This window comes from Callithrix jacchus, chromosome 22, assembly GCF_049354715.1.
Source record: "Callithrix jacchus isolate 240 chromosome 22, calJac240_pri, whole genome shotgun sequence".
NCBI classification, from domain to species: domain Eukaryota; kingdom Metazoa; phylum Chordata; class Mammalia; order Primates; family Cebidae; genus Callithrix; species Callithrix jacchus.
The window spans coordinates 13,806,865-13,834,175 of record NC_133523.1 but is presented as its reverse complement, the minus strand read 5'-3'; the positions used below and the strand labels follow the sequence as shown (position 1 = coordinate 13,834,175).

The window sequence follows — 27,311 nt, the reverse complement described above, 5'->3', positions numbered from 1 at the left end:
AGGTCTTCGCTCCTGGAGCCGCTGAGGGGCGTGGCCTCCTGGTTTAAAAAAAAAAAAAAAAAAAAATCGCTTCGAGGCCTGCAGTGCAAGCCAATGAAAGGCTAGGGTAGGTGGGGCCTGCGCGCGAGGCGGCCAGTAGAGGGAAGGCTCTTTCGCGTGGCCCCCCGAGCGTGGTTCCGACTGCGCAGGCGCACCGGCCGGACTACGGGACGCCGCTGAGCCAAGTGGCCGAAAGGGGCACGGCTGCGCTCCTGGGTCACGTGACACGGAGGGGGTCCGAATTCTGGTGGAGGCAGCGCCCTATCCTGGAGGTGAAGGTGAATAACCTCGGCGGTCGAGCTGGTGACGGAGAACCGCATACTGATGCGATGCGACCTCGACTCGTGGCTTGGGCCAGTGCGCTCTCCAAGGGAGAGGCGTGGCTTGCGCAGAGGGTCGCTCCTTCTAACTCAGGGGGCGTGACCTCGTTCCTCTAGGTGACGTAACGTGGGGCTGAGATTTGGGGTCCCGTTGTGGAAAGAGAGGCGGGGCTTCCGCTTGTCCATTGAGAAGTAGGTAAGTGGAAGATAACTGTGTAGTGCTGTTGTCACCGCCGTGACCTGTGGTGGCTAGTTTGGGTGGGAGTGGTGGTGACGTAAAGGACTGGGGTTAGCGCCGCGTGGGGCGTGACTTTGTCTCAGAGAGGCGGCCTCACCCAGTGCCTAGGCGCACAAGGGGCGTGGCCTGGCAGCGTTGGGGGTGTGGCCGCACCGAAACTGGAGCCAAGGGGCGTGGCCCTGGATTCGGGCTGGAGGAGGGGGCGCGATTTCTTCCGAATAAGATCACTGTCGCGCCCCAGTCTGGGCAGTGCTCTTTCTCTATCAGGTGCCACCTCATGGAGATCCCGGAGGCCGCCGCCCCTGTCGGGAGTTTCTTCCCCTTCTTTCTGCTCCTGGCCTGCGGGACGCTGGTGGCCGCCTTGCTGGGCGCCGCGCACCGCCTGGGACTCTTCTATCAGCTGCTGCACAAGGTGCGGGGCAAGGAATGGGAAGCGGGCTGGTGGTAGCCAAAGAGGGAGGGGCCTTGGGACGCTGCTTCCAGTTCACTCCTCATTGTGCAGCGTGGGAAAGCGAGTCCCGACTAGCCCAGAGGGACTGGTAAGAGGTTCTGTCCATGACCCTGTCTCCGTTGCCACGCTGCCTGCCTATGGGGGCCTGAACTTTGCCACTAGTGATAGAGAACACGGAAGCGGCCTCTGCCCGGGCACTCAAACCCCGCCTACCTCCTTCCCCAGTGGCTCTTTTCACAGACAGCACTCTGATTGTGCTCCCTAAACTGGATGGGATAGATGGGGCTGAGGGCAGGCACCAGCAAGGAGATGGCAGTGAGTTTCGTGACAGTTGCCCTTTGCTGAGTTCAACACTTTAGACTTTCTTACCTACCCCTTACCTTTTCCTTGAAAGTAGATGCTGTTCTTTCTGACCTCATTTTCTGCAGGAGAAAGCTAAGTCTCAGAGAGATTGTGTGGTAGTTTTCCCTAGGTGGCCCCACATGCCTCCCCCACGAACTACTTGCACACCTGTTTGAAATTTACCCCTTCCGCAGACCCCCTTCTCAACCCTTTCTCTCCTAGCAGGGACCAAGTTTGACCTCTCCCTCCCCAAACCCTTCTCTAGTCCTTCTTCTGCTAGCCAGGGGTGATGCCACTGACCTTCAGGACTTGTGGAGATTTAAAGCAAGCCTTGGATGTGCGGAACTGTGAGGCTGCTGGGGTTGGGAGGCCTCGGTACAGTGTGTGCCAGGAGCTAACTCCCGTGCCAGGCACATGGTGGCTCAGGGCAGTTTAACATCCATCAAGAGGGCATCAGGGAGGCTGGGATCAGCAGTCCAGCTGCCAGGCCCTGCAGCAATACTAGAGGGCAGGCAGGAGTCATAGCAAATGGCTCTCTGCCTTGTGCCCTGGCTAAACCTCCTGGGTTATATAACCCTCTCCTCTCTCCCTGATTGCCTTGCCATCCCGGAGGCAGGAAGTGTAACAGTATGGCACTTAAGAGTGTGGGTTCTATTGGACTTTCAATCTTGCTTGGGCAAGTGTTGATGTCCTCAGCTATAAGAGATGTAATGACAAGAAATTCTGATAAGACGCTTTGCCTTGCTTTGAGCCTGGTGTGTAGTGTAATATATGCCTAACCAAGACTAAGCTTCCCTTGACCTCCCACCCTGCTCCTGCCCCCTTACCTGGGTCAGGGGGATTGCCCCCTCTCCCAGCTGTCCTCTGGCGTGGCCTTTGACTCTATTGCTCCACCCACTCCTTGGGTCCAGGTGGACAAGGCAAGCGTCCGGCATGGCGGAGAGAACGTGGCCATTGTGCTGAGGGCCCATGGCGTGCGGTTCGTCTTCACGCTGGTCGGTGGGCACATTTCCCCGCTGCTGGTGGCCTGTGAGAAACTGGGCATCCGTGTGGTGGACACACGCCATGAGGTCACAGCTGTCTTTGCTGCCGATGCTACTGCCCGCCTGTCTGGTGAGGGCATTGCAGAGAGGGCTGGGGACTGTTGGATAGAATAGTGGTGGGAGAATGGCCAGAAGAGTGGGCGTGGCAGTGATGGGCTCTGTGTTCCAGGAACGGTGGGAGTGGCAGCAGTGACGGCTGGCCCTGGCCTCACCAACACAGTGACTGCGGTGAAGAACGCTCAGATGGCCCATTCCCCAGTCTTGCTTCTGGGTGGGGCCGCCAGCACTCTGCTGCAGGTACCCAGTCCATGGCGGCCAGTGGGGGCCCAGGGGGACTTAAAGGGCTCATGTGGTAACCCTGCCGCACCTCTGTCTTTGCCAGAACCGGGGTGCGCTCCAGGCCGTGGATCAGCTGTCCCTGTTTCGGCCACTCTGTAAGTTCTGTGCATCCGTGCGGAGGGTTCGGGACATCGTGCCCACCCTCAGGGCCGCAATGGCTGCTGCCCAGTCGGGCACCCCAGGTAGGTGGAGGATGGTGGTGCTGAGCAGCACTGGGGCTGAGGGGCTGGGGAGGCGTGTTGCAGACTCAGTGTCATCCCCGTCCCCGCAGGTCCGGTGTTTGTGGAGCTGCCCATTGATGTGCTGTACCCCTACTTCATGGTCCAGAAGGAGATGGTGCCAGCCAAGCCACCCAAGGGCCTTGTGGGCCGAGCGGTCTCCTGGTGAATAGCCCCACCCTGCCATTCCCTCCTCCATCCCCTGTCCTCTCCTGCAGCTTCCAGCTCGTGCCCATTCTCCTTTGATTCATATGTGGACTGGGAGGAGACTGCTGTGCAGAGAGCATTCCAGGTAGAAGGAACAGCATGTGCAAAGGTCCTGAGGCAGCAATGAATTGAGTGGATGGGGGAAGCAAGGTGGCCCTCATGGAGGCAGCAGAGGGGAGAGGCTCAGAACAGCCCTCCTCCTCCTCTTCTTCCTTTTCTTCTCCTCTTCCATCATCTCTTCTTCCTTTTCCTCCTCCCTCATCCTTCCTCTTCTCCTCCCTTTCCTCCTCTCTCTTTCCCCTCATCCTCTCCATTTTCCTCTCCCTAAAGGATGATCCTTGAACCTCAGAAGGGAGATTCACTTTTATATTTACAGTGGAGGAAGCTCAAAAAGGTGAAGTCTCTTGCCCAAAGTCACACAGCTAAGAAGTGGCAGAGCCCAGACTCGAGCCCTCTCCTTCCCGCTTCTTTCCTTCCTTCACATCTTTGTCCCCCCTGGCTTCCAGGTCACTCCCTTCCCTTGTTCTCCTCGTCCTTCTCTCTTGAGCTGTGTCTCACAGGCTCTCTCTTTTCTTGCCCCCTTTTTTTTTTTGAGACAGGGTCTCACTCTGTTACCCAGGCTAGAGTGCAGTGGTGCGATCATAGCTTACCACAGCCTTGAACTCCTGGCCTCAGTCAATCCTCCTGCCTCAGTTTCCCTTGCCTTTTTTTTTTTTTTAATATGCAGAGTTTCCCACGGTTCCATCCTTAGCTGCTTCTCCTGTGCTATCTTGGCCTGTCCTTTTTTTTTGAAATGGAATCTCACTCTGTCGCCCAGGCTGGAGTGCAGTGGTGCAATCTTGGCGCACTGCAACCTCTGCCTCCCAGGTTCAAGCAATTCTCCTGCTTCAGCCTCCCGAGTAGCTGGGATTACAGGCACACGCCACCACACCCAGCTAATTTTTGTTTCAGTAGAGATGTGGTTTCACCATGTTGGCCAGTATGGTCTCCAACTGCTTGACCTTGTGATCCACCCACCTTGGCCTCCCAAAGTGCTGGGATTACAGGTGTGAGCCACTGCGCCCAGCTTTGGCCTGTCCTTAACAGCCAAAGCAGAGGCTTCTGGCTCAGGGCTCTGACTGCTTCTTGTCAATGCCCATATGTCTGTCTTTGGCTGGACAGAGTGCTCCCTAAGAGCAGGGCTGGGCAGGATCTATCTATTTCCAGGGCCCTGCACAGGCCCTTCAGGAAAGTTGGGGCCCTGGGGCCCAGTGGGTAAGGAGACCCAGAAGGCCATCTGAAGCGAGAGAGGACAGTGTTCCTAACTTCCGTGGATCGAGTATTATGCAAAGCGCCTCACGACCTAAATGGATAGATCCTTGAAGCTCAGGAGGGAGGTTCATATTTCCATTTACAGAGGCGGAAGCTCAGAAGGGTGAAGTCACTTGACCTAGGTTGCATAGCTGGGAAGTGACAGAGCCAGGACCCGAGTGCATATCTGTTGGACCCACAGGCTTACTCCTGGCATGCTGAGCCTGCGTTCCTTGCTTCTGGGGGCTAAGTGGAGTTGGGGTGGGCACCAGAGGCTTCCGAGGGGAAACAGGCAGCTGGAGACTTGGCCACCACGGTTCACCTGTCCCTGCACTGTCACTTATCCACCCCCGTCCCCATGCCACTTAGCCCCTGGCTTTTTTCCTGGCCCTTTCTTGCCCCCTCTCCTCCCTCAGATCCTGGAATCCTTGTAATTAATCCTGGTAACTTGGTTCTTTCCCCTCCCACTTGCAGGTATTTAGAGAATTACCTGGCCAACCTCTTTGCAGGGGCCTGGGAGCCTCAGCCTGAGGGCCCGCTGCCCCTGGACATCCCCCAGGCTGCCCCCCAGCAGGTGAATTGAGTCTCTTTTCTGTCTGAGGACTCCACCTGGCACAGCCCCCTGACCCTCTCCCTGAGTCAGTATTGGGGCCTTGATCTTGGGTGCTCATGGAGATTGAAGGACAGCCCTCTGGCCAGGTGTGGTGGCTCATGGTGGTAATTCTAATACTTAAGGAGGCTGAGGCGGGTGGATCACTTGAGGCTAGGAGTTCAAGACCAGCTTGGCCAACATGGTAAAACTGTCTCCACTAAAAATACAAAAATTAGCTGGGCATGGTCACGTGTGCCTTAATCGCAGCTACTCCAGAAGAGGCTGGAGGATTGCTTGAACCCCAGAGGTGGAGGCTTCAGTGAGCCGAGATCACGCCACTGCACTCCAGCCTGGGAAACAGAGTGAAACTATGTCTCAAAAAATAAATAAAAAGACAGTCCTTTGAGCCCTGCCTCTCACCCTAGGTTCAGCGCTGTGTGGAGATCCTGAGCCGGGCCAAGAGGCCCCTGATGGTCCTAGGGAGTCAGGCCCTGCTCACTCCGACGCCCGCTGACAAGCTTCAGTGAGAAGCCCCAGCCCTGCCCTTGTTTTCCAGTTCCTGGTGTGGGGTCCTCAGGTGCTCCTGGGGAGGGGCAGGGGCCCTGGCCACACTGACCTCTGCTCTGCCTGGACTCCCAGGGCTGCTGTGGAGACCCTGGGTGTTCCCTGCTTCCTTGGGGGGATGGCACGGGGGCTGTTAGGCCGAAATCACCCCCTCCACATACGGCAGAACCGCAGCGCGGCTCTGAAGAAGGCGGATGTCATTGTCTTAGCAGGTGGGCCTGAGCCTCTTTCTTTCCCTCCTTCCCCCAGGAACCCCCTCACCCTATCACCCAGCATCATACAAAGGAGGATGAATGTCTAGTGGGCACCTACAGTACTTGATACACATTTTTACATAAAAAGCTTTGAACCCCACCAGATGCATTATAGGTGTATCAGTTAGCTACTGCCCTGTAACAACCATCCCCAAACTCAATGGCTGAAAATGCATTTCTGATTTCTCAAGACCCACCTATAAGGTAGGTGGTAGCTGTGGTTTTAGCTGGGCTCATCCATGAGTCTGCACTTGGGTAGGCAGAAAGGCAGCTGTGCTGATCTAGGCTGGGCTCACTCACCTGTTTGGGGATTGGCCTGCAGCTAGTCTGGATGGCCTCAGCTGGGGTCACAGAGTTCTTCACCCCTGTCTCCATGCCTCCCACATTTCTCATCCTCCAGCAGGCCAGCCTGGGCCAGACCACTTGGTGAAGGATGAGAAAACTCTAGGGCTGGGAGAGCAGTTCTTCGAGAGAGAGAGAGTGGAGGCTGTGTGGCTTCTTGAAGTTGAGTCTGCAGGAATGGGGCAGGGGGCCCTGAATCATCTGGAGGTGTCTTCACTCAGAGGACTTGGAATTGACGCCAGCTGTTGCTGGAGCTGTGGACTAGGGCAACTATGCACACCTCTCCATGTGGCTTGGGTTTCCTTCCAACATGGTGGCCTTGGGGTAGTCAGACTTCTTAGACAGCCACCCAGGCCTCTAAAAGTGAACAAGGAAGAAACTGCATCTCTTTTGACCTAGCCTCAGGTGTCATGCTGTGTCATTTCTGCCACCAGACTCAAGGAAAAGGGGCGCAGGTCGCACCTTTCTCCATGGGTGGCATGTCAGGGGGACCTAGTACAAGTGGAGGCAGGGTGGGAGATATTATGGCCATCTGGGAAAACAGAACCCGTCTTTGCCCTGTCTTGTTTGCCAAAGCATGTCATATGGCCAGCCCAGATTCAAGGGGCGTGGGGAGCTGTGAAGTCACTGCAGGTGGCACAGGTGCAGGAGACTCTGTGAGGAACAGGGACTCTTTTGCATTGAGTCCCCCACATTGGATCAAGTAAGGAAGAGGACACGGGCCCTCTGTCCACTGCATCCCCTTCCCCCACCCCAGGAACCGTGTGCGACTTCCGCCTATCCTATGGGCGTGTCTTCAGCAGCAGCAGCAAGATCATCATCATCAATCGGAACCGGGAAGAGATGTTGCTCAACTCAGACATCTTCTGGAAGCCCCAGGAGGCTGTGCAGGGTGAGCCCCCTTATCCCCCCTTACACATATGCGCTCCTTCTGGTCCCTATCCTCCTGGCTTCTGCTGCAGGTGGCTTGAGCGTGGTATGATGATTGAGGCCCAGACCTTGTCCTAGAGGGCAGCCAGTGAACCGGAGACAAATAGTTGGCTCTCAAACTGATGAATGCTTCTTTCTTTAAATTTACCTTATTTTATGGCTGGGCACAGTGGATCATGACTGTAAACCCAGCATTTTGGGAGGCCGAAGCGGGCAGATCACAAAGTCAAGACATCGAGACCATCCTGGCCAACATGGTGAAAAACCCCATCTCAAAAAAAAAAAAAAAAGAAAAGAAAAAAATTTATTTTATTTTATTTTTGAGATGGAGTCTTGCTCTGTCGCCAGGTTGGAGTGCAGAGGTGTGATGGTTCACGCAATCTCCGCCTCCCAGGTTCAAGCAATTCTCCTGCCTCAGCCTCCCGAGTAGCTGGGACTACAGGTGCCCACCACCATGCCCAGCTAATTTTTTTGTACTTTTAGTAGAGATGGGGTTTCACAGTGTTGGCCAGGATGGTCTTGATCTCTTGACCTTGTGATCTGCCTGCCTTGGCTTTCCAAAGTGCTGGGATTACAGGCGTGTGCCACTGTACCTGGCCCCCTTTTTTTTTTTTTAATTTTTTAGAGATGAGGTCTTACTCTGTCACCCAGGCTGGAATGCAGTAGTGCCATCCCAGTTCACTGCAGCCTCCAACTCCCAGGCTCAAGCAATCCTTCCACCTCAGCCTCCTGAGAAGCTGGGACTACAAGCGTGCACCACCATGCCAGGCTAATTTTTAAATTTCTTTTTGTGGAATCGGTATCTCACTATGTTGTCCAGGCTGGTGGTGAACTCCTGGCCTCAAGTGGTCCTTCTGCCTTGGCCTCTCAAAGTGCCGGGATTACAGACCAGAGCTACTGCGGCCAACCTGACAGATGCTTCTGTAGGACAAATGGTGGGGTGGACACAGAGGGAGGTAACGTGCATGTGATTATGTTCCCTCCCACCCTACACACTGCCCTCAGGACAGAGAGCACACTCCTTGACCCCTTAGCCTCTCTGTCTTTCCACCATATCTCTGCCTTTCCCTTATTTCAGTCCCCTTGGACTTGAACTTGGTTCATCATTCTGAGGACGTTGCCTCCCCTGCAGCTTAGGTGACAGGACACTCTTGTGTTAAGCAGAGAAGTGGCACCATTGCATCTGTGTTAGGAAGGTCCACTCAGCAGCCGTGGTCGGCAGGCCAGAAGAGGGCTGGGTGGAGGCCAGGGAGCTGTTAAAAATGGCCAGGACAGGCCGGGTACGGTGGCTCATGCCCGTAATCCCAGAACTTTGGGAGGCCGAGGCAGGAGGATCACCTGAGGTTAGGAGTTCAAGACCATCCTGGCCAACATGATGAAACCCTATCTCTACTAAAAATACAAAAATTGGCTGGGCATAGTGGTAGGTGCCTGTAGTCCCACCTACTTAGGAGGCTGAGGCAGAAGAATCGCCTGAACTCGCGAGACGGAGGTTGCAGTGAGCTGAGATTGTGCCATTGCACTCCAGCCTGGGCGACGAGAGTGAAACTCCATCTCAAAAAAAAAAAAAAAAATAGGCCAGGCCAGAAACGAGGAGGCCTGGAGTGGAGATGAACAGCAAGAGAGCCTCACCTCGGGAACCTCCATGATCATTGCAAAAATGGGGTGGTAGGCCGGGCACGGTGACTCACACCTGTAATGCCAGCACTTTAGGAGGCTGAGGTGGGTGGATCACAAGATCGAGACCATCTGGCCAACGTGGTGAAACCCCATCTCTACTAAAAATATAAAAATTAGCTGGGCGTGGTGGTGTGTGCCTGTAGTCCCAGCTACTCAGGCTAAGGCAGGAGAATCACTTGAACCCAGGTTGCGGTGAGCCGAGATCATGCCACTGCACTCCAGCCTGGCAACAGAGCAAGACTCCATCTCAAAAAACAAAAACAAAAATGGGGTGGTGAAAAGTACATCATAGGGCTGCTTTTTAGTTCATTTCAGTAATGTTTGTCATGCCCTTCCACTTGCCTGGATTTGAGGGATGTGCTTGGTGAATGTAGCTCTTCACTGAGTGTTTCCCAGGTAGAAGTGATACGACTTAGTGATCTGGGGTGGGGGGGTAGAGGGAGGGGACCAGGCCAGCTTGGCTTGTCACCTTCCTTGTGCTTCCTAAGCTGTGTTTTTTGGGCCTTGTCCTCCCTTTTTACCTGGGCTGCCCTTCCGTGGTTCTGGCAGGTTCTGGGGTGTTTCAGCTGTTTTTTCCTAGGAGCACCCCTGGCCTGCTTCCCATGTGCCTGCTCGGATGCTGCTACTGGCTTCCTGCTCTTTTGAGGCCTCTGGTGCTGGAAGAACGGGAGGAAGCCAGTTCCCCACAGCTGTGCTCTCTTCCTTCCCTAGGAGATGTGGGTTCCTTCGTGCTGAAGCTTGTGGAAGGCCTTCAGGGCCAGACGTGGGCCCCAGACTGGGTGGAGGAGCTGCAGGAAGCTGATCGGCAGAAGGAGCAGACATTTCGGTGGGGGCTGAGTGAAGTAGAGGTAGGATGGGCATTCCCAGAAGACCCTGCTGCCAGTCCTGGTAACCTTCGCTGTCCTGTCACAGGGAGAAGGCAGCAGTGCCTGTGGCTCAGCACCTCAACCCAGTGCGGGTGCTGCAGCTGGTGGAGGAAACGCTACCTGATAACTCGATTCTGGTGGTAGACGGCGGGGACTTCGTGGGCACTGCCGCACATCTGGTACAGCCCCGCGGACCCCTGTGCTGGCTCGATCCTGGTAAGGAAGGGCCCCTGCCTGGGGCAACTGGTACCCCATCCCTCCGGACACCTTCGTACCCACCTGCTCTTGGTCTTCTTAGGGGCCTTTGGGACTCTGGGAGTTGGCGCCGGATTTGCACTTGGGGCCAAGCTGTGCCGGCCAGATGCCGAGGTGAGGCCTGGATTTGGGAGACTGGCTGCTCTCTGGGCTCTGATCCACCCTAACCATGCTGGGTCCCCTCCCCACCAGGTCTGGTGCCTATTTGGGGATGGAGCTTTCGGCTACAGCCTCATCGAATTTGACACGTTTGTCAGACACAAGGTAACTGGGTAGCCCTGAGGGACGCTTAGGACCTGGGGTTCTGGGAGATGTCACCAGGGGTGGGCTGAGGTGGGGAGGGAGCCTCCTGTCTGGCAGGGGCCCTGTCTAGTAGAGGTCTCTGTCCTCTGGCTGGCCAAGCCATGGGGCTGAAGGCTGCGGCCTGGTCCCATCTTCTTCCTGTAGATCCCAGTGATGGCCTTGGTAGGGAATGATGCTGGCTGGACGCAGATTTCCCGGGAGCAGGTGCCCTGCCTGGGCAGCAACGTGGCCTGTGGTCTGGCCTACACTGGTGAGGAGGCCTCAGCAAGTGGGGGAAGGACAGGAGGCTGTTTGAGTTCCTGCTGGGCTTGTGTTCATCTCCTGGGCTGGCTGCACATGTGGTGGGCTGAGTCCACTGTCTGACTTAATCTTCTCTTTTAGATTATCACAAGGCAGCCATGGGTCTGGGGGCCCGGGGCTTGCTGCTCTCACGGGAGAACGAGGATCAGGTGGTTGAGGTGCTGCACAACGCCCAGCAGCAGTGCCGAGATGGCCACCCAGTCGTGGTAAACATCCTCATCGGGAGGACGGACTTCCGGGATGGCTCCATTGCTGTATAGGGCCTTGTGGGTCAGGATGCTTGGCAGCCTTCCTGCCCCTGGACTGTGTCCAGCTGGTTTGGAGTCTCATCATTGTTAGCCCTGGGCCTATCCCATGAGGCCAGATGACTCCTCAACCTCCCTGAGGAGTGGATGGAAGGGTCAAAGCTCAGAGAGGCTCCTGGTGAGCTCTTGGGCCTTCCTCTCCACAGACCCAGCTGTGCCCTTTGCCCTCTCTTATGGAGACAGAATAAACCACTCTGGCCCACGTGGGTGGAAGTAGTCAGTCTCAGGACCTGTGCATATTGATTTATTATCCACAAAGATGGAGGTGCGGAAAAGAGGGAGACAGGAGGGAACCATACCCTCCCAGTGGAACTTGGGCCCACTGAGGCACCATTACTGGGGATTTCAGGGTGGCTGGGCACTGCAAACTGTTCCCTCCTCTGTGGTCCCTGAAAGAGCCCCACACGCCTGCTCCAGACGTGTCCATGCACACCAGTCGTCACAGACACACATGCATATGCACGGAGGCAATAAATATGTTCCGTACCAGACTGCCCCCAGCCTGATGCTTCAGGGGGGCCCCCTCCAAAAGGGAGGGGCTTAAGTGCTCAATGTTTTTCAGGGGTGGGGAGAGGGGGATGGGGATGGGAAAGGCCAGACTCTGTTATCTCCATTTGCTGACTAGAGGAATCATGGGGTCTTTTTGGAAAAAGGGTGGGGAAAACGAGCTGTTTCTCTTATGTCCCAGGCTGCCCCTGTATCCCTGCTGGAACCCAGCATAGGGGCTGCCCCCCACAAACAGTGCCTCATGCTAGTCCTTGGGTCGTCCAAGGGAGGGAGAAACAGAGTGCAATGCTCAAAGCTAATACTGATTTGGTTGGCAGCAGCAAGAAGACCCACTAGAGGTGGCTCACCATGCCAGGGTAATGTTCACTGTAACTGGTGTTTCCCCAGCTAAGGGGAGGCAAGAGAGGCCAGCCTAACAAGCACTAGAACTGCCTTTTGTGGCAACAAAAAAGGTTTTCCTTGGTGCTTAGGAAAGATGGTCACAACCACTGGTCCCTAAAATCACCAGTCCCCAGACTTTGCAACTAGTGTCCAAATACTGGGCCCTGGAAACCAGGAATGACTCTCTGTGACTCTCGGCCATGCACGCGACTGGTCCCGCAGTTAACTCCCTGGCAACCAGGAGCTCCGCCTGAGCAACAGGTCTGGCTCTCCTCGGTCACCAGGGCACCGCCTTAGCAACTGGGCACCTGGTCCTTAGTAATGAGGGCCCCACCCCGTCCTCTGGCTCAGAGGCACACATTGATCTGCTTGGAGAGCTCCCTCTCCAGATCCAAGATGAGGGCATCGAAGTCTTTGAGATTCAGGTGCGGGTTGAAGGGCGCATCGAAGTCGTCTTCGAAGTCAGCAGTGATCCTTGGCTCGCTGGCCTCGTCCTCGTCCTCGCTGTCACTGCCCGTCACGTGGTCATAGTCCGGCCCGGACAGGAAGTCCCGCCCACATGGCAGGAAGTCCCGCCCACAAATGCTCCAATCGCCGGCGTAGCGGTTGCTTGGGGGGCTCTCGGGGCCTCCTCGGCCCCGGGGCCGAGACACCACTTCGGGGTCTGCTAGCGGCAAGTGCAGAGGTGGCTGTCGTTTAGGCCGCAAGTACGGTGCGACATCTGGAGCTTCTGGGGGCAGGTGAGGATCTGGAGAGAGACAGGGTGGATCATACACAGAGGCGACAACCGACCTGGTTGGTTGCTTAGGCAACTAGGCCTCTGATTAGCATGCCAAGAGGCAGGGCCTCTGACTGCATCAAGGATGGATAGGGGCAGGTGCTCTAGATCATGCCTGTAATCCCAGCACCTTGGGAGGGCTGAAGTGGGTGGATCACCTGAGGTCAGGAGTTCAAGACCACTGTGGCCAACATGGTGAAAACCCGTCTCTACTAAAAAATACAAAAATTAGCTGGGACTGGTGGTGTGTGCCTGTAATCCCAGCTACTTGGGAGGCTAAGGCAGGAGAATCCCTTGAATCTGGGAGGTGGAGGTTGCAGTGAGCTTAGATTACGCCACTGCACCCCAGCCTGGGCTACAGAGCAAGCCTTCATCTCAAAAAAAAAAAAAAAAAAAAAAAAAAGAAAAAAAGATGGATCGGCTCCATGGGGCAAGGTGATTTAGTTTATAATCTCAGTACTTTGGGAGGCTGAGGCAGGAGGATGGCTTGAGATCATAGGGAAACCCTGTCTTTACCAAAAAAAAAAAAAAGACAAAACAGATTGGTTGGATCTGAACTGGTTGCTGAGGCAACAAGGTACCAGTTTACCCCATGAGGGGGTGTAGGCTGCTTCAAGTCCAAGACACTGGTTGGTCCCCTACAGTGGCATCACTGCAGCAGCCTGGCTCAGATTGGTGGTGCAGGCCCTGGACTTGAGCTCACCTGGCCAAGACTGCAGCAGGTAGTGCAGCACCTCGATGTGGCGCTTAAAATCCACTGCACTGGTGAGGCCTGGGCCAGAGCTGCGGACACGAGACCGTGTGGGCGCCTGGCGTGCCGGCAGCAGCACAGGCCCGAAGCACACGGCCAGGTTCTGCGGGGTCATGCGGTTGTAGGCATGGAAGGAAGAGACGAGGCGCAGGTGGTCCAGGAGAAGTGTCAGCGTGGCCTGGGAGAGGGTTGAGAGGATGTAAAGCAGACAGAGTCAGGACCCTTTGGCACCTACCTGCAGGAGACTAAGGTGGCTAGAGTAGGGAAACTGAGGTTCACGGTCTCATAGCTAGGATGTGGTCGGGTTAAGACTGTTAATCATCAGGTATTGGTATTATAATCCTATTTTGTTGGAGAGGATACTGAAGCCAAAGGCAACTAAGCATTGAAAAGGCAGGGCTGGGACTTGAACCCACTCCTGTGTGTTAGGCAGAGCTGCCGTGAATCCCATTTTACAGAGGAAAGTATTGAAGCACAGAGAGGGATGGGAACGGTCTAGTTTCCACAGCCAGGAACCTCTCTTGTAGGTGGAAAGACCAGTATTCAGCCTACATTTTAATTTTTTATTTTTGTTTATTTTTTGAGAAGGAGTTTTGCTCTTGTTGCCCAGGCTGGAGTGCAATGGCACAATCTAGGCTCACTGCAAGTGATTCTCCTGCCTCAGCCTCCCAAGTATCTGGGACAGGTATGTGCCACCACAACTGGGTAAGTTGGTATTTTTGGTAGAGATGGGGTTTCTTCATCTCTCCATGTTGGTCAGGCTGGTCTTGAACCTTGGGCAATTCACTCAACTACTTTGGGCCTCAATTTCCAAATCTATGAAGTGGGATGCTAATAGCACCTATTTCCTGGGGATATGATGATGCTGCAAGCTCATGCCCATCGCAGACCCAGACATGGGTGAAACTTTCTATGGGTATCAGCCCACTCTCAAACCCTACCACTCCCACCAGGCCCAACTCACCCTTTCCACATCTGGCAGGCAGCTGAGGAGACCTCGGGTGCTGTCAGTGGTCGGGGGAGCTCTGTTTGGGGGGTCACGGGCCATGGCTTCCAGTACCACCTGATACAGGGGCTGGGTGATGAGTGGGGTGGGCAACTCTCGAAGATAATCCTTGAGGATGCCTGTGAACACAGGGTCCCCGCTGGTCAGGGCACTGCTGGCTTCTGAGGCCGAGGAGGGACACAGATGAGAGAGAAGAGGAGGTGGGTGAAAGCAAGGTCAGATAGGAGGAATGAGGTGACAGAGGAGCCCCAAGGCCTTGAAGTGAGGCATTGAATGGGGTGAGCAGGCAGGGGTGAGGGGGGTATGCTGACCAGTGATGACATTGATATCGGGGTACAGGTCCTCAGATAGGCAAACCGCTGCACTGTCCCGCTCAAAGGCATCCCGAAGCTCTTTCTTCACTGCCGCCGAGCCACAGAGACGGTACAGTCCCACTACCTGGGCGTGGGAGGGAGAGAGGATGTCTTCCAGGTGGGGCCACAGACTAATCAGGGAGCAGCAGCGTGAGCATTGGAATTCTGGGCCAGGGCAGCGATGGGCACTATTGGCTGGGAGGTTGGAACTACCTGGACAACCTGGCTTTATATACCCTCTGCTCGGACTACTTGTTTTGGTTCCCACCTCCTCTGGCTTAGGAAACTCTGACATTTCCTCCAGGAAGCTTTCCATGACTACCCCAGGTTTTGTTTTAAACAATCCCAGACTCTAGGTACCCCCGCCCCCAACTCTAGTCCCAGTTACAGTTTTACATTTGGGAATTACTAGCATCATAGTTTTTCCCCCATCAGACCCTGAGCTCCAGGAGGGCTTGGGTCCTGTTGTTAAATAGATGGATGACCCACCGGTTCTGCCCAAGGTACCACAGTCAAGGGAGGCCTTTCTGCCTTTGTCTAGGCTGGGATTGGTGCCAGGAGCGGCTCAGGTCTGGGGTCTGGCATCTGTACGCTGGGTGTCCTGTAGTGGAGCTGAGGTCCGGGGGCCGGCAGGGGTGAGTGGGGTGGGGTGGGTGCTCACCCGCAGCCCCCGGCGCTCAATTTGTCCAACGCACTTCTGGATGATGAGGGGCACCTGGCCAGGCGGCCGCTCCCGCTCCACCAGCAGTGGCAGGGGCAACCCAAAGACTCGGGGCTCAGCTGTGGCAGGGGCTTCCTGTTGCTCCGACAGGGTCAGCTTGGCATACAGCAGTCCCTGGGGCTCCAGGCGCACAGCCAGCTGTTGGGCCTGGCACCCTGAGGACACAAGGAGGCCTGAGCTGGGTGTGCTCTGAAGGTTCTTGTACCTTGGCCTCCCCACTCCAGGTCACACTTTTCACCCAGAGCCCTGCCAGCCCAGCCCCCTAGGCACTCTGCGGGGGTGGCGATGGGGTTTGGGGGTCCCTATCCCCCCTCCCCTGCAGCCACATGTCCTACCTCGGAAGACCGTGGGCAGCAGCACAGTGCCCTGGGCGCAGGGCCGGTGCCTTCTCACGCCAGGGTCCCATGCAAGCACCAAGGCCCGCAGGAGCCGAGCGGCCTCGAGCTCCAGGTGGAAGGTGTGGTCCAGCCTCAGGAAGTCCGGCCCCCCTCGCAGTGGCCCCGTTCGGGCCCGGGCCTCCCCATCCACTTGCAGTAGGCAGCAGAGGTCTCTGGGGGTGGCCCCTGGTGCTGGCCGCAGCCCCCCAAGGCCGTACAGGTGCAGGCTGAGGCGGCCCCAGAGTGCGGCCGGGGGCGACCGGGCTGTGGGACCCACCTCGTAGGGCCGGAAGGAGGTCGGCGACGGGGGCCCAGCTGGACGCTCCGGTGAGTCCCCGTCGCTGAGGTAACCGGTCCTTGAGCTCTGGGTGCCCCCGGGCCCTGCTGCCCGCCTAGGGCCCCCCACGCTGCTATCCAGGTGGTAGCGGCTGATGACGGAACCCGCAGGGGCGGCCCTCTCACGCTCCCGGCCAGCCCGGGGGCCTCGCAGGCTCAGGCGGCGCCGCAGCTCCGGCAGTTTCTTCATCTTGATGGAGAGGCGCCTGGCGGGGCCCGGGGACTTCGTGCGGGACGCTTTGGTTGGGGGACTGGCCGGGACTGCACCTATGCGGAGACCAGACCTCAGGGTCCAGGAACCTGGGCTTAGAGGAGGAGGGTGAGGCTGGTGCTTCCCTAGGGGAAGAGGGTATGAAGCTTGTGGTCCCTGGAGGGAGGGGATGTGAGGCTGGTGCTCTGCTCGGGGGAGGGAGTGTGAGGCTGGTCCTTCTCTGAAGGGAAGGAGTGTGAGGCTGGTGCTCCTCTGGGAGGAGGGGTTATGAGCTGGTGCTCCCCTGAAGGGAAAGGATTCGATGCTGGTTCTCCCCTGGGGGAAGGGGTGTGGGGCTGGTGCTCCCCTGCAGGGAAGGAGTGTGAGGCTGGTGCTCCCCTGGGGGAGGTTATGAGGCTGGTGCTCCCCTCAAGGGAAGGGATGTGAAGCTAATGCTCTCCTGGAGGGGAGGGGTTATGAGGCTGGTACTCCCCTGAATGGAAGGCATGTGAGGCTGATGCTCCCCTGCAGGGGAGGGAGTGCGAGGCTGGTGCTCCCTTGCAGGGAGGGGATGTGAGGCTGGTGCTTCCCTGGGGAGAGGGGGTGTGAGGCTGGTGCTCTCCTGGAGGGAGGGGTGTGAGGCTGGTGCTCCCCTGAGGGGTGTGAAGCTTATTCTTACCTTGGGGGGCTGGGCCCTCTGGCTCAGCTGAATCTGGCTGTGGCCCAGGGGGCTCAGATGCTGGAGGTTTGGGGTCTTCCTCAGGGATGGGGTTGTACCAGATCTCACCAGCGGGCTCCCCACTGCCAGGTGCCCCAGGCCCTAAAGAGGTGTCCTCAGCTGGCTTGGCCCCACCTAGCACCCATCTGCGGCTGCTGGGTTCCAGGCTTTGCAGGTAGGCTCCCCGTGCAGGGCTCCTTGATGCCTCGGGGCTGGGGGACCCCTCTGCTCCAGCCTGGGACCCTTCGGGAGCCCGGGGCTCTGGCTCTGGAGGGCTGGGCTCTGGGTGCTGGACTGGACGGCCTGGCAGAGAGCAAAGGGAGTGAGAGCCAGCCCCTCACTGCTTGCAGAGCAGCCCCGTGCAGTTGATCAGTGGGTGGGGTGCTGTGTGCGGCCCTGACCTGCCCCTGGTAAGTCACTGCTCCTTGGGTCCTGCTGTTTTGTTTGGAATTGGCAGCCACAGAATATCGATTTCAGTTGCCAGCTTAGAGCTCCCCCTCCTCAGTCCCTGGCATCCCAAAAGGGGACTCTGTCCCTGCAGCCTCAGGAGTCTAAGTCTGTTTTCCTGGGGCCCGTAGGTACTGCGTTCCTCTCCCCCTCAATAACCCTGGCATGGAGCTCTGCACCTGGGTGGCCTTGGGCAAGTTGCTTCCCTCTCTGAGGCTCAATGTCCTGTGAAATGGGGGATGCGATTTCCATGTCCAGGGAGGCTTCCAGGAGCCTTTTGGAAAAGTTCAGAGCCTACAGCAGAGACTACTTGCTCAGGAGTCAGAAGCTGGGTTCTCTATTCCCTGGGATGGGCCCTTGTCCTTCAGCCCAGGGCAGACCCCCCCACGGTCAGTGCCTTCGGACTTCCCCCTCCCCCCTCCTCTCTCATGTCCTGGGCTGTTTCCTGTGTGTGTTTGTGTTTGGGCATCCCTGGCCCTTCTCCCTGCCCTGAGAACCTTGGGAATCTTTGGGAAGGCCTGGTGGGGAGAGGGAGGGTCTGGCCTTCTCCTTTAACTCCTTCCTTCCTGGGTTACCCTGTCTCACGCAGCTGTTTCTCTAAGCTCTTTACTTGTCACCGTGCTGAACTCCTTCTCTGGTCACCTCTGATGCCCACCCACTAGAGTCTCTGTTGGTAGCGTAGTCCGAAGAGCTGTTAAAGTCACTGGCCCTGTGCATATTACCCAATTGTTCCGTGTCTCAGTTACCCCATCTGTATAAAGGGGACAGTTTCATGAGGCTAAGACAGGAGCAGCTGCAGTCACTGGTTAGTAGGTGGGAGGCAGAGCGGGGAGCTACTCTGATTGACGGGCTGCCCCCTCTCTCCTTTGCAGGAGTACGCCCCCCATCTCCCATCCTGCGCCTCCAGGGCTCCCGATGCCCCTTGCCCAGCTTGACTGGGCCCCAGTGTCCCGGCCTCCCAGCCCCTCCTCCCCTCCACCCTCCAGGCGCTCAGTCACGGCCCCATTTCCTGTCGTGGGCGAGGCCCCCTCCCGGGCCTCCCAAGGAGCCCGCAGCGCTGGCATCCCTGGCCAGCTGCACATAACGGTCCGCGCCCCCTCCCTCCCAGCCCCTTCATTCCAGGACCCCTACCCTCCCCTGGCTCGAGGCAACCCCGTCTGCAGCGGGGTGCGGAGTTGGGGGGGACTCTCCCTGATCTCCCCGCCATCCGTCCTCGTCCTTGGGGCCCTGGGACCCCGCTCCTAGGCCGGGCGGGGCTCGGCGCCCCCTCTTCCCTCACCGATCCCTGCTCACCGCGCTCCTTGGCGTCCGACTTTTTCCGGGGAAGTTTCTCCCGGCCCCGCAGGCGGGAGAAGGTTTTCCTGAGTAGCGGCTCGGCCATGCTGCGGCCCGGGCCGGGCCGAGCCGAGTGCGCGTCCTGGGCTCCGGCCGCGCCGCCCCTCGCCCACCCCGCCCCACCCGGGGCCTCTCCCAGCCCGCCCCCCCCCCCCGCCCTGCGCCAGCAGGAAGCACATTCCGGGAATGCTTTGCCCAAACTTTTTTTTTCCCTTTCCCGCGGCCCGAGCGGGCGATGCTGGGAGATGTAGTTGCCTGGGGCCGGGAGGGGATGGGATAGGGGCTGCCCAGATCCGCTCCAGCTTCGATGGGACGTGACGATCGTGGCGCAGGCCGGAGCCCTGGTCTTCCTTGTCACCTACCGGCCCTGGATGGAGTCTCCCTGGATGATGACATCCGGGAAGTTCTCTTGGGTCTGTCTCCAAATCGCAACCTGAGCATATCCCTTCTCTCCCTCCCAAGTACTGCTTCAACCTGGTGCAAGCCGTAGTGTCATTCGTTTCAATGACGGTCCCCACTACCCACCCCACGCCGAGCCTCTTCCTGGCTCTCCCCATGCCACCCTTTCCCCACTGAAGTCTAACCCTCCAAATGCCAACTACTGCTGCTGTCTGACAAACCATCCCCAAACGTAGTGATGTAAAACAACCATGTCGTAATTGTGAAAGGAAATAAATCTTGAGACCCCCCAAATCACTGAGCAAAAGGGAAAAAGTCAAACTGGGAACTGTGTAGGGCAAACCTGCCTCCCATTCTATTCCTAAGTAAGATAGATAGCTATAAGGATAAAAAAGCTAGCTGCGCACGGTGGTTCACTCCTGTAATCCTAGTGCTTTGGGAGGCCAAGGCAGTGGATCACTTGAGGTCAGGAGTTCAAAACCAGGCTGGCCAACATGGTGAAAACCCTGTCGCTACTAAAAATACAAAAAAAAAAAAAAAAAAAAAAGCCTGGCATGGTTGGGGGGTGGGGGCACCTGTAATCCCAGCTACTTGGGAAGCTGAGGCAGGAGAATTGCTTGAACACAGGAGGTGGAGGTTGCAGTGAGTTGAGATTGTGCCACTGCACTCCAGCCTGGTCAACAAAGCAAGACTCCGTGTCAAAAAAAAAAAAAAAAAAAAAAGCTACGTATCTTCCTCACAGTTTGCCCACAAGGAAATTCCTTATGGGCAAAGGACAGGCAGAACTCAAAACTGTCCCTCTGCTCACATGAGACAGACATATATCTGATCGCTTCCTCACCTGTTTGTTTCACTAAGCCAGACTAAGGCATAAGTAACTATCTCTGTAAATTGCATAGTCAGAAAGGCTAGTCAGAAACTCTGAAGAATGTAGCTTTTTGTCTCTTGTCTACCTATAACCTGGAAGCCCTCTCCCCACTTTGAGTTGTCCCGCCTTCCCAGACCAAACCAATGTACATCTTACATATATTGATTGCTCTCCTGTCTCCCTAAAATATATAAAACCAGGCTGGGCGTGGTGGCTCACGCCTGTAATTCCAGCACTTGGGGAGGCTGAGGCAGGCAGATCACAAGGTCAAGAGATGGAGACCATCCTGGTCAACATGGTGAACCCGTTTCTAGTAAAAATACAAAAATTAGCTGGGCATGGTAGTGCGTGCCTGTAGTCCCAGCTACTCAGGAGGCTGAGGCAGGAGAATCCCTTGAACCCAGGAGATGGAGGTTGCAATGAGCTGAGATCGTGCAGCTGCACTCCAGCCTGGTCAACAGAGTGAGACTCCGTCTCAAAAAAAAAAAAAAGAAAAAAAATATACATACATACATATATAAATATATATATGTATACCCACACACATACACATACACACACACACACACACACACACACACACACACACATATATATAACTGGACCAAGCTGGAATGCAGTGGTGCCACTACAGCTCACTGCAGTCTCAACCTCTTGGGCTCGAGTGATGGTCCTGCCTCAGCCTCTTGAGCAAGTGGGACTTTGGGCATTTGTCACCATACCTGTCTATTTTTTTCTATTTTTGTAGAGCTGGAGTCTCATCATGTTATCCAGACTGGTCTCAAACTCCTGGGCTCAAGTGATCTGCCCACTGTGGCCCCCCAGTTAGCTAAGATCATAGGTGTGAATCAAGGTAGTGGCCCTGACTATATTGGGCATATGTTTTCAGGAAATTCTGAGGCTGTGTCACTGCCACTTCCTTAACCTTGGCAAAATAAACTTTCTAAATTGATTGAGACCTGTCTCAGATATCTTTTGGTTTACATGATGCTCACAGATGCTATGGTTCAGTTTGAACAGGGCAGAGTTGACAGTACCTGTCCCTACACCTCATCTGGGAAGACTCTAAGGCTAGGAGTGACTCAAAAAATGGGGTTGAGGGGAGTCCTGAATCATCTGGAGGTCTTGCAATTGACGCCAGCTGTTGCTGGGGCTGTAGACTAGGGCAACCCCACAGGCCACTCCATGTGGCTTGGGCTTCCTTCCAGCCTTGTGGCCTTGGGGTAGTCAGACTTCTTAGACAGCCACCAAGACCTCTAAAAGTGAACAAGGAAGAAATTACATCTCTTTTGACCTAGCTTCATGTGTCTTGCTGTGTCACTTCTGCCACCAGACTCAAGGAAAGGGGACATAGGCTGTACCTCTTTCCATGGGAGGCATGTCAAGGTGACCTTGTACAAGTGAATGCAGGATGGGAGATATTGTGGCCATCTGGGAAAATATAACCTGCCTTAGCCCTATGTTGCATTCTCCATATATTACCCAGAGTGGACTTAAAACTGAAATCAAATTGTGGCACCATCCTGCTGAATAGTGTTCCTGTGCCTGCTCACGCCACATAGAATAAATCCAGATTCCCACCATGGTCTAACAAGACTTCCAGCCTCATCTCTTTGCTGTCCCATTCACTCACTGTGGTCTCCTTTCTGGTTCTCCTTCACATCAAGCTGTTTCTGCCTCAGGTCCTTTGCACACATGGTTCCTTCTGCCTGGGAAGCTGTGGTTCTTTGGTGGTCACCTCTCTCTCAACCTTTAGATCCAATAGCACCTTCTGGGGAGACCCTTTCTGCCTAGCACCTCTGTCTAGTCATTATCACATCACTCAGTTTCCTTTCTTTAACACTTGCCAAAACTTGAATTTAATAGTCTCAGAGGTTTGTTTTAGTTTATCTGCCTCCTTGTCCAGACTCATGCTCCACCAAGTGATCAAGTGATGCTTGTCTCTTCAGGTAGGAGATCAGGTGTAAGGTGATGGAGTTCTGTATAGGAGGGGGTGTCCAAGAAGCCTGGACTTAGGAGGCTGTGTGTGTTTGCTTTTAATGTGTCTTGGTGTGGTTCTCTGTTTTTATTCTACTTGGAGTTTGTTGAGCTTCTTGGATATGTAGATTTATGTCTTTCATCAATTCCGGGAGGTTTTTGGCCACTATTTCATCAAATATTCCTTTTTTTTTTTTTGAGACAGAGTCTTACTCTGTCACCCAGGCTGGAGTGCAGAGGCATGATCATGGCTCACTGCAGCCTCTGCCTTCCAAGTTCAAGTGATTCTCCTGCCTCAACCTCCCAAGTAGGTGGGATTACACATGCCCACCACCATACCTGGCTAATTTTTGTATTTTTAGTAGAGATGGGGTTTTAACATGTTGGCTAGGCTGGTCTCAAGCTCCTGACCTCAGGTGATCTGCCCACCTCAGCCTCCCAAAGTGCTGGGATTACAGTTGTGAGCCACTACACCTGGCCTCATCAAATATTCTTTCTGATCCTTTTACTTCTCTCCTTCTGGAACTCTCATTATGCATATATTGGTATACTCATTATGCTTATATTGGTATACTCATTATGCAACTGTTGGTATACAGTTCTCATAGGTGCTGTTCATTTTTCTTGGATGTGTGTGTTTGAGGGGGCATCAGTCTGTAAAAGGGTGGGGTGTGTCCTTTTCCCTATGAGATCCCTTCGAGAGTGCCTTTGAGGCAGCTATTGACAGTGGGGAAAGAAGTCAGGGGTTAAGACAATACCTTCTTGCAAGTTGAGGGCACAGGCAGCAGGGTCCCATTGGGTTAATTCAGAGTCTCAGAGAAGCTGGGGTCTGACATGGGGGTGAGAGCAGCTCTTAGCCCCACCCACATGATACCCATATACCACATAAATATTTATTGTTATTATTTTTTATAAATCTTTTTGAGTTTTTGTACTTTTCCTGTTGTCTTTATTTGCCTACATGTAGCCTATTTAATTCACCATTGGCTATGATTCTTTCTTAGCAGTCAGAAATCTTCATAAGTGAGAAGATTATCTACAAATTGTATATAATGGAAGGATTATGAATTCTAAATTTCACAATGATGTTTGTATGCTTATTCTCGTGGATTTTGCTAGTTGCTATACAGATTTTGAAGCCTGTATGTGTACATTTTCTTTTCTTTGTAAAAAATTTATTTTCATTTACTTTATTATTATTATTTTATTTATTTATCTTGCTCTGTTGCTCAGGCTGGAGTTCAGTGGCACTACCACAGCTCACTGCAGCCTCAACCTCCTGGGCTCAAGTGATGCTCCTGCCTCAGCCTCCCAAGCAACTGGAACTGCAGGCATGTGCCATTATACCTGGATGATTTTTCTGTTTATTTGTAGAGATAGGGTCTCATAATGTTGCCCAGACTATTCTCAAACTTCTGGGCTCAAGTGATCTCCCCACCTTGGGCCTCCCAAGTGGCTGTGATTACAGGTGTGAGCCACCATGCTTGGCCTTAATAGTTTTAGAGAAATGATCTCCCTCTGTCACCCAGGCTGAGATACATTGGTATGATCATAGCTCACTGCAGCCTTGAACTCCTGGGTTCAAGCAATCCTCCTGCCTCAGCCTCCTGAGTAGCTAGGCCTATATGCATGCACTGCCACACCCAGCTAGCTTTTAAATTTTTTTGTAGAGACAGGATCTTGCTATGTTGCCTAGGGTGGTCTCAAACTCCTGGTCACAGGTGAGCCTTCCTCCTTGGCCTCCCAAAGTGCTGGGATTTTAGGTGTGAACCACTGCACTTGGCCATGTGTGTATTTTCTTTCCCCTAAATGTTGTTATTGGCTGCAGGCCTGATGTGCTATGCTTTTGGTACCCAGTGGATTAACCAGCCTCAGACACATACAGACCAATTAGTTGAAAAACCAAATGCAGGTAGAGAGGCTGGTCAGGTTTGGGCAGAGCTCAGCACCTCTGTGGCAGTCAAGGGGAGTTGATGGATAAATACCCCAGCTCTCTCACCTTTGTGTGGGATGATTGCGGTTTGTGCTCTACACTGACCCCTGGTGTTCACCCAGGGGATTGAGCTCCAGCTGCCCACTGTAGAAACCTGCTTCTTAAACTCTTTGCTGACTTCCTTCCCTTCCCTCTCCCACATATCCACCCCACTTAGAGTATTTCCTGTTTATTTCCTAAAGACTTGAGTCTTTGTCTCAGGGTTGGCTTCTGGTGAACTCCAAACACAGACATTCTGTCTAGGCCTCCATTTCATGTGCAAAGGGAAGAATAAATTAGTCTGTTTTCGAGGCTATGGGTATGGGACATGTTTCCACATCCCCATTCTACCAGCTCCCTGGGGTGCTCAGTTCCTAGGGGATGGGAGATAGAGAAGGTTTTGGGGAGCAGGCCCCAAACTTCCTCTGTGCCTTGTGGTCATTGCCGCCGTTTGTTTCCATACCTGAGGCTTCTTCTTTTCTTTTTTTTTTTTTGGTAGAAAGTGATTTATTTAAAGAGAGAGAGAGAAACAAGAGTAGGAGAGAGAAAGAAACAGCTAACTCTCACACCGAGTGAGAGAATCCAGAAAGATGGAATCCAGTAGAGGAAAGCAGCTTCCACACTGAGTGGAAGGGAATAGAGATGGAGTTTAGGAGGGGAAGACAAGCTTCCAGAAGAGAGAGTGGAAGGGGACTCCAGAGGGGAAATCCAGGAGAGAGAAAGATGGCTTCCACAAAGGGAGTATTCGTGGAAGGGGACCCAAACATGGAGTCCCCTGAGGCTTGCTTCTATCTGACATCTTCCAGAGGAAGGTGGAGAGAAGCCACAGAGCAACCCTGCCAACGATCTTGAACTTGATCTTGAACTTCCAGCATCCAGAACTCTGAGAAAATTAATTTCTGTTTTTTAAGCCTATCAGGCTGTGGTATTTTGTTATGGTAACCCCAAGACACTAATAATCATCTGTTATCTGCAGGGAACATGTTCCAAGACCCCTGATAGATTCCTGAAACTGTGAGTGGTACTGAATCCCAGCTATACCATGTTTTGTTGATCTGACAACTGTGATGGCTAGTAAGAGACTAATGGGTGGGGTGTTTACAGGGTAGAAGTGCCAAACAGAGGGATGATTGACATCCCGGGGGGGATGGATGGTCATGGTGCGAGATTTCATCACACTACTCAGAATGGCACACAGTTTAAAACGTACGAATTGTGGTCAGGTGCAGTGGCTTACGTCTGTAATCCCAGCTCTTTGGGAGGCCAAGGTGGGCACATCACCTGAGGTCAGGAGTTTGAGACCAGCCTGACCAACATGGTGAAATCCCATCTCTACTAAAAATGCAAACAATTTAACTGGATATGGTGGCACACACCTATAGTCCCAGCTACTTGGGAGGCTGAGGCAGGAGAATCACTTGAACCTGGGAGGTGGAGGTTGCAGTGAGCCAAGATCACACCACTGCTCTCCACCCTGGGCGACAGAGTGAGACTGTTTAAAAAAAAATAAAAATAAAAAATATATATTTTTCTGAGACAGAGTCTCTGTTGCCCAGGCTAGAGTGTAGCGGCACCATCTCGGCTCACTGCAACCTCTGCCTCCTGGGTTCAAGCAATTCTCCTGTCTCAGCCTCCCGAGTAGCTGGAATTACAGGCACCCGCCACCATGCCTGGCTAATTTTTGTGTTTTCAGTAGAGACATGGTTTCATCATGTTGGCTATGGTTGGCCAGACTGATCTTAAACTCCTTGACCTCAGGTGATCACCTGCCTTGGCCTCCCAAAGTGCTGGGATTACAAGCATGAGGCACCGTGCCCATCCAGAAGATACACTTTAGTGGCTACCGTACTAATCATAGGGGCACAGAGTTTCACAAAATAAAGAAGATAACACAATTTCAGTCCCCAGTTCCCAGCTGAGTCAGATGAGTGAAACAGACATTAATCCAAGAATGACACAAACTAATATAAAACCACTGCAGTGGGCTGGGCATGGTGGCTCACGCCTGTAATCCAAGTACTTTGGAGGCCAAGGCAGGTGGATCACCTGAGGTTGGGAGTTCAAGACCAGCCTGACCACATGGTGAAACCAAAAAAAAAACACTGCAGTGATGAAGCCGGGTGTGGTGGCTCATACCTGTGATCTCAGCACTTTGGGAGGCTGAGGCAGGCAGATCATTTGAGGCCAGGAGTTTGAGACCAGCCTGGCCAACATGGTAGACCCCGTTTCTACTAAAAATGCAAAAAATTAGCCAAGTGTGGTGGTACACGCCTGTAATCCCAGCTACTCAGGAGGCTGAGGCAGGAGAATCATTTGAACCCAGGAGGTGGGGGTTGCAATGAGCCTAGATTGCCCCACTGCACTCCAGCCTGGGAGACAGAGCAAGATTGCCTCAAAACAAAACCCACCCCAGAAAACCACTGCAGTGATGAAGAGGTGAATGAGGGGATAGTGAGTGTAACATTAGGGCAGCTGATGTAGCTGGGCAAGGGATAGGGGTTGGGGAGGCTTCCCTGAGGACGTGGAGTTTGTGCTGTAATGTCAGTGCCAAGCAGGAATTTACTCGGGAGGGGGTGGGAAGAGCATTTGCAAAGGTCCTGTGGCACCAGCTCCATTTCTTCTGATGGTTTTCAGCCTACTTCACCCCTCATTTTTTGGTCTTTCTTGGTCCCCTTAACTCTTGTCATTCCCATCCATCTATACCAGAGTTGGCAACCTGTGGTCCATAGGCTAAATTCAGCCCTCAAGCTAATACCAGTTTTGCATTTTGTTTATTTATTTATTTATTTTTGAGATGGAGTCTTGCTTTGTTGTCCAAGCTGGAGTGCAGTGGTGCGATCTCGGCTCACTGCAGCCTTTGCCTTCCGGGTTGAAGCAATTCTCCTGCCTCAGCCTACCGAGTAGCTGGGACTACCGGTGCATGCCACCACACTCAGCTAATTCTTTGTATTTTTAGTAGAGACAGGGTTTCACCATATTGGTCAGGCTGATCTTGAACTCTTGACCTTGTGATTCACCTGCCTCAGCCTCCCGAAGAGCTGGGATTTCAGGCATGAGCCACACGTCTGGCCTTATTATTGTTTAGTTTTTTGGTCTTACTCTGTCCCCCAGGCTGGAGTGCAGTGGTACAATCATAGCTCCCTGCAGCCTTGACCTCCTGGATTTAAGTGACCCTCCTTCCTCAGCCTCCTGAGTAGCTGAGACTACAGGCATGCACCATCATGCCCAGCTAATTTAAAAATGTTTGTACAGATGGGGTCTCACTATGTTGCCCAGTCTGGTCTCGAACTCTTGGCTTCAAGCAGCCTTCCTCCCTC

The 27,311-nt window shown here is 54.2% G+C and overlaps 3 protein-coding genes across 8 annotated transcripts in view; 2 read left to right on the top strand and 1 right to left on the bottom strand.

Moving 5' to 3' along the window:
• The first annotated feature begins 206 nt into the window (after positions 1-206).
• HACL2 (2-hydroxyacyl-CoA lyase 2) lies at positions 207-11,367 on the top strand. Of its 2 annotated transcripts, XM_008987436.4 has the most exons (17): positions 207-317; positions 477-555; positions 865-1,009; positions 2,302-2,503; positions 2,603-2,730; positions 2,816-2,954; positions 3,044-3,155; positions 4,962-5,061; positions 5,505-5,602; positions 5,719-5,855; positions 6,997-7,131; positions 9,561-9,675; positions 9,762-9,931; positions 10,014-10,084; positions 10,163-10,234; positions 10,418-10,523; positions 10,655-11,367. In XM_008987436.4, exons 3-17 carry the CDS (start codon positions 875-877, stop codon positions 10,831-10,833), a joined length of 1,899 nt encoding a protein of 632 aa, XP_008985684.2. In that variant the 5' UTR covers positions 207-317; positions 477-555; positions 865-874; the 3' UTR covers positions 10,834-11,367. The 2 variants fall into 2 exon arrangements, with proteins under 2 accessions (XP_008985684.2, XP_078215045.1); XM_078358919.1 differs by lacking the exons at positions 207-317; positions 477-555 and having other exon boundaries at positions 846-1,009.
• SYDE1 (synapse defective Rho GTPase activating protein 1) lies at positions 11,107-19,272 on the bottom strand. 4 transcript variants are annotated; one of them, XM_035286017.3, is made up of 8 exons: positions 19,141-19,272; positions 16,958-17,299; positions 15,711-16,355; positions 15,316-15,530; positions 14,613-14,739; positions 14,260-14,462; positions 13,248-13,473; positions 11,107-12,514 (listed from the first exon to the last, which is right to left on the bottom strand). In XM_035286017.3, exons 1-8 carry the CDS (start codon positions 19,217-19,219, stop codon positions 12,114-12,116), a joined length of 2,238 nt encoding a protein of 745 aa, XP_035141908.1. In that variant the 5' UTR covers positions 19,220-19,272; the 3' UTR covers positions 11,107-12,113. The 4 variants fall into 4 exon arrangements, with proteins under 4 accessions (XP_035141908.1, XP_035141906.1, XP_035141909.1 ...); XM_035286015.3 differs by lacking the exon at positions 19,141-19,272 and adding an exon at positions 18,737-18,885; XM_035286018.3 differs by lacking the exon at positions 19,141-19,272 and adding an exon at positions 18,737-18,885 and having other exon boundaries at positions 14,260-14,420.
• LOC144580717 (uncharacterized) overlaps positions 12,363-27,311 on the top strand; it is a 100,880-nt gene continuing 85,931 nt past the window's right edge. For both annotated transcript variants that reach the window (XM_078358962.1, XM_078358961.1), the window contains exon 1: positions 12,363-12,506. The gene's annotated coding sequence lies outside the window, so the exon portion shown is untranslated. The remainder of the gene's footprint in view (positions 12,507-27,311) is intronic.